The 5,057-nt window shown below is 38.1% G+C and overlaps 1 protein-coding gene across 1 annotated transcript; it reads right to left on the reverse strand.

Moving 5' to 3' along the window:
* Positions 1-3,160: 3,160 nt before the first annotated feature.
* LOC145739992 (uncharacterized) lies at positions 3,161-3,788 on the reverse strand. The gene is made up of 2 exons (XM_081995314.1): positions 3,649-3,788; positions 3,161-3,532 (listed from the first exon to the last, which is right to left on the reverse strand). Exon 2 carries the CDS (start codon positions 3,530-3,532, stop codon positions 3,167-3,169), a length of 366 nt encoding a protein of 121 aa, XP_081851440.1. The 5' UTR covers positions 3,649-3,788; the 3' UTR covers positions 3,161-3,166.
* Between the last annotated feature and the right edge of the window lie 1,269 nt (positions 3,789-5,057).

Here is a 5,057-nt window from a genome sequence, read left to right on the forward strand (position 1 = left end):
AACATAGGGAAAATAGAACAAATGGAAGATACTAATAAGGTATTTGCGAACGTCGAGATTGAGTCAACCGCGCGAAATTTGAAGGTTGCACTTGAAACCGACTACATGGTCGAGGTTGGTCGCGAGATAACGGTACGACTGAACTGTGCCTTATCTCCGCACGAGTTCACGAAGTACTGCTTTATCGAGAACAATAAATACCTACGACCAAGAGGGTTGATTTGTTCAAATATTTTTGTGAAAAATGGCAAATGGTACATCAAAATTAATAATATGAGGTTTGGAAAAATGTTCATATTGAAAAATTCCACAATTGGTTATTTAGAGAAAAATATAGAAATGAATATAGCAGAAATTCCAGTTCATTGTATTTATGAAACTGAGGATGATAAAGAGATGATTACCATGAATGACCATAACCTAAGCAATATAACGAACCCAGAATTGTGTAACAAATTGCAGACATTACTGTCAGAATATAGTGACGTTTTTTCTAAGACACCAAAATATATGGGAAAAACCGATGTCATTGAACATGAAATCGATGTAGGGAATGCTAAACCGATAAAACAGAAACCTTACAGAGTGGCACAAAAAGAAAGAGAGATAATAGATGAGCAGATAAGAGAAATGGAACAATACGACATAATAAGGCAAAGTAACTCGCCCTGGGCAAGTCCCGTCGTATTAGTAAAGAAAAAGTCTGGAGAGACACGATTTTGCGTGGATTATCGCAAGTTAAACAATGTGACAGTAAAAATTCATGGTCAGGATCTAATATTGAGGATATTTTGACGTACTTAGGAAACGCCAAATATTTCTCATCGTTGGACATGTATTCAGGTTATCGGCAAGTCAAAGTAAAAGAAGAAAGTAAGCCACTTACTGCCTTTACAGCGCCAGGTCACGGATTATGGGAATTTAATGTGATGCCTTTTGGATTGTGCAATGCTCCGGCAACATTTCAACAGTTAGGAGATGTAGTGTTTAGAGATTTAAAATGGAAAGAAGTTTTAATTTACATGGACGACATTATAATTTTTTTCTAAAACGATAGATGAACATGTGGAAAAATTACGTAAAGTTTTCAATAGACTCCGAAGTGCAGGCTTAACACTAAAACCTAAAAAATGTGAATATTTAAAAGAAAAAATTAATATTCTTGGTTATACAATTTCGAAAGATGGAATTTTTCCAGATAAATCGAAATTAGTTTCAATCGAAAATTTTCCAAGGCCAAAAAATGTAAAGGGTGTACAAAGTTTTTTGGGACTTTGTAACTACTACCGGAAATTTATAGAAAATTTTGCAAAAATTGCACGTCCCTTACATGATCTAACAAAGAAACAAAATAAATTTGATTGGCAGGATATACATGACAAAGCATTTGAAACACTAAACAAAAATTGATTAGTGAACCAGTTTTGGCACATTTTCAACCAAATAAAGGATGTGAATTGAGGGTAGATGCATGTAAAGATGGAATCGGAGCAATATTATTGCAGGAAGATCATGAAAATGCGTTACACCCAATAGCATATGCAAGTAGAAGCCTTAGTAAAGCTGAGAAGAATTATTCGATAACAGAACTTGAAGGGTTAGCAGCTATATGGGCGCTATCCTATTTTAGACATTTTATTTATGGAAAACCTATAAAAATAGTGACTGATCATCATGCGCTATGTTGGTTAAAAACCTTGAAAGAGACTACTGGACGTTTAGCGCGTTGGGCGTTAAAGTTATCAGAATTTGACTACACAGTACATCATAAATCAGGAATTGCTCACAGAGATGCAGACTGCGTAAGCAGATATCCTGTTTTGCCAGCAAATACGAAAGTACAAGAAATTGACGAAATACCAACCTTTCTATTGGATATGCGTAACATTGCGGAATTGCAAGCAAAAGATAAAAACATTTTGGAAATAATTCAGGCTATAAAACATCCTGAAGAAGCTACAATTGGTATACGTAAGCAAGCGAAAAATTTTAGACTTGAGTCAGAAGTTTTGTACCGTATAAACCCGCATGAAGTGGGCCGGACTAAACTTTTAGTGATACCGCAACAGTTAATAGGGGAAATTTTGTACTCCCACCACTCAGAACCGCTGAGTGGCCATTTGGGATTGTCAAAAACCCTAGCAAAGATAAAACAAAGATACTATTGGCAAGGGTTGCAAAAGGACGTGGAACGTTTTGTAAAAGGATGCCCGGATTGTCAGGCCAGGAAAGGCCAACAAAATCAAAAGCCTATCGGTCTGTTACATCCTATTCCAGTTGGCACCCCATTTGAAAAAGTTGGGATAGATTTGTTAGGTCCGTTTCGCAGAAGTAGCAGCGGAAAAACCATGATAGTGGTAGCGACAGATTACGCCACAAGGTGGGCGGAGACTGACGCATTACCGAGCGGCAAAGCCGGACCTGTAGCGAAATTTATACTGGAGAGAATTATTACAAAACACGGTGCACCCAAGGAATTGTTAAGCGATAGAGGGAAAGTTTTTCAATCAGAATTGGTTACGGAATTGCTAAAAAAGATGGGGACAACGAGTCAGTTTACTACTGCATATCATCCCGCAACTAATGGCTTAACAGAAAGATTTAATAAAACTTTAGCCAATATGTTATCTATGTATACTAATACTGATCAATCAAATTGGGATGAATATCTTCCACATGTGACTTTTGCGTACAATTCTGCAAAACAAGATAGTACTAAATTCTCACCATTCATGCTGGTGTACGGTCGTGAACCTATTTTACCAACAGAAGCAAACTTGTTGCCACCCTTAGAAAGTAGTAATAGCGACCAAATTAGAGACATTGGTTTGGCAGTCAGAAATTTGGCAGTTGAAAATATAAAACGGCGTCAAGACATAGATAAATTACGTTATGATTGTAAACACCGCCATGTTGAATTTGAAGTGGGGGACCAAGTAAAAGTTTTCACCCCTATCAGGAAAGTAGGAAAAAGTGAAAAATTACTGCTTAGATGGTTTGGTCCTTATTACATAAATCGGAAAATGTCTGATGTGGACTATGAAATACGAAAGGGCATTTCGCCAAAATCTAAAACTGAAGTGGTCCATGTAAGCAGAATTTTACATTACCATGACCCATGGACACCAGAAGGAACCCCGCAACAAAAATAATACAAGCATTTCGGTTAATAATTTACTTTTGTTTTCTTTATTTTAAAAAAATAAAAGTTTACTGTTTTTGCATTGCTGCCTATGGCTTCGACAGCCAAACGCGGCGCCACCGCTGTTGAGGCGTCGTTGACGCCGCCTTCCTCTTCTATTTTTTCTTCTTCTGGGGATGCTGGAACCCCAGGAGGAGCCTCCACCTCACCTGCCACCTGAGGGGGAGCCTCCACCTCGCTGGTCGCAGAAGGACCAGCTTCCACTCCAGGCCCCAGTTTTAGGCTGGACGCACCCACGGTTCGTCGGGCCCGCTGGGCAGCCAATAGGGCCATCAGACGGGCACCGCGGCCCCGGCCCTTTTCGGTGTCGACTTCATTTCCAGGTTCCATCTGAAAGGGAGGATATTGTTAACATTGGATAGCGAAACAAAGAGAATTTTTCTTTGGAAGGAAAAATATATGGAAATGATGAATAAAAGGAAAAAAAAAAAACCACTTATACTTACTTTTAAAAATGACACAATGCACTACAAAAGACTATAAATGCACTACGAAACACACGACAAAAATGCACGGTAAAGTTTCGTGTGGGTCAGAGGACGAACTGTGGAGAATGTGATAAGAAAACCGTATAAATACAATTCAGATCCCTCTCCACCGGAAAGCCAGGATGCTGAAATTAGCAAAATGCTTCCAGACGATGAACTTGTCAAATGTTAAGGTTATCAGAGAAATGTTTTCCCAACAGTTAAATGGTGCACCATGCTTAAACCCATGGGATTCGCTGATTTGGCCAGTTCGGAATAATATCTTAATGAGACCAGACATTGTTCATTGCAGACCGATTAATGCATAAAATGCAAAAATGCAATTAAGCATAATGTTTAAAACAAAGTAACAATTATAATGTACGGCTCCACATATTGAGCTATGTACCTATTTTTACAGGGCCCAAGGATTTTATTCTGTTATCTGCGTCTGAATTTTTATTGCGCAAATTCTTAAAATTCAAGAATAGATATCAGTTTAATTTTCCCTATGAGATAAAAAATGGTTACATGTAATGGAAATAAAAACATTGAATATTGTTATTGTGATGTAGGTACCTACAAACGAATAAAGATAAATAATGATGTTGTCGGTGTAATAATCACCTTGACCATATAGTTGTTTATGCATTTGGTAAAGAAAGCAACTAATTCGCGAGCGATAAGACAAATTTGATTCATCGCTACGCGCAGTTATGAATAATGACTAATTACTAGATTGGTTTAAATAAACCCGAATGGGACAACAATTTACAGTGTCATTTTAGAAATCGGTCGTGAAGTAACATTTGGGTGAAGTTAACCTATAATTTTCGCGAAAGTGCCAAAAATGGAATGGATAGTGAATTTCTTGTTTTATATTAGGTGTGTTACCGAAATAAACACCAAACTGTATTTATACAAATTGGCACTGTACCAGTTGTGGGAACTGCAAGGAGAGTTTGATCAAGTGGTACCAATACAATTATTGGGGATTACAAAATCTCTACTTGGCCTGTGGACTCAAATCATTCATACGGAGTATACCATACTTCTACTAAGCGAGAAAGTACGTCAAGGGGGTATTCCGTTTTCGGCATGTGATTGTGCAATTTGCATATCACCCCAACAACCTCAATATCGACCTGAGGATTTTTGGCGAGCATGGGAAAATGTATTTGTGCAAGGATGTCCTTGTGCTACATGTGTGTACGGGAGAACTCAATTTTTGAGTCAACCAGGTCATCCGCCATATCCGCATGCTTATGTAAATGATATGACATATCAGTTTCGGGTACCAGTAGTGCCCCAAACACAAGAAAGGGATGAAACATCAGAAATCAGTTCTGCTGGCACATCTTCTGGAGGTGCATTTGGACCTCCTGAAT

Source organism: Ips typographus, unplaced genomic scaffold (genome assembly GCF_016097725.1).
Source record: "Ips typographus isolate SLU unplaced genomic scaffold, UJ_Ityp_2.0 IpsContig93, whole genome shotgun sequence".
In the NCBI taxonomy this organism is placed as follows: domain Eukaryota; kingdom Metazoa; phylum Arthropoda; class Insecta; order Coleoptera; family Curculionidae; genus Ips; species Ips typographus.

Bases quoted from the DNA above. Each gene is read 5' to 3' on its own strand.
- LOC145739992 (XM_081995314.1), bottom strand. From the start codon at position 3,532: ATGGAACCTGGAAATGAAGTCGACACCGAAAAGGGCCGGGGCCGCGGT.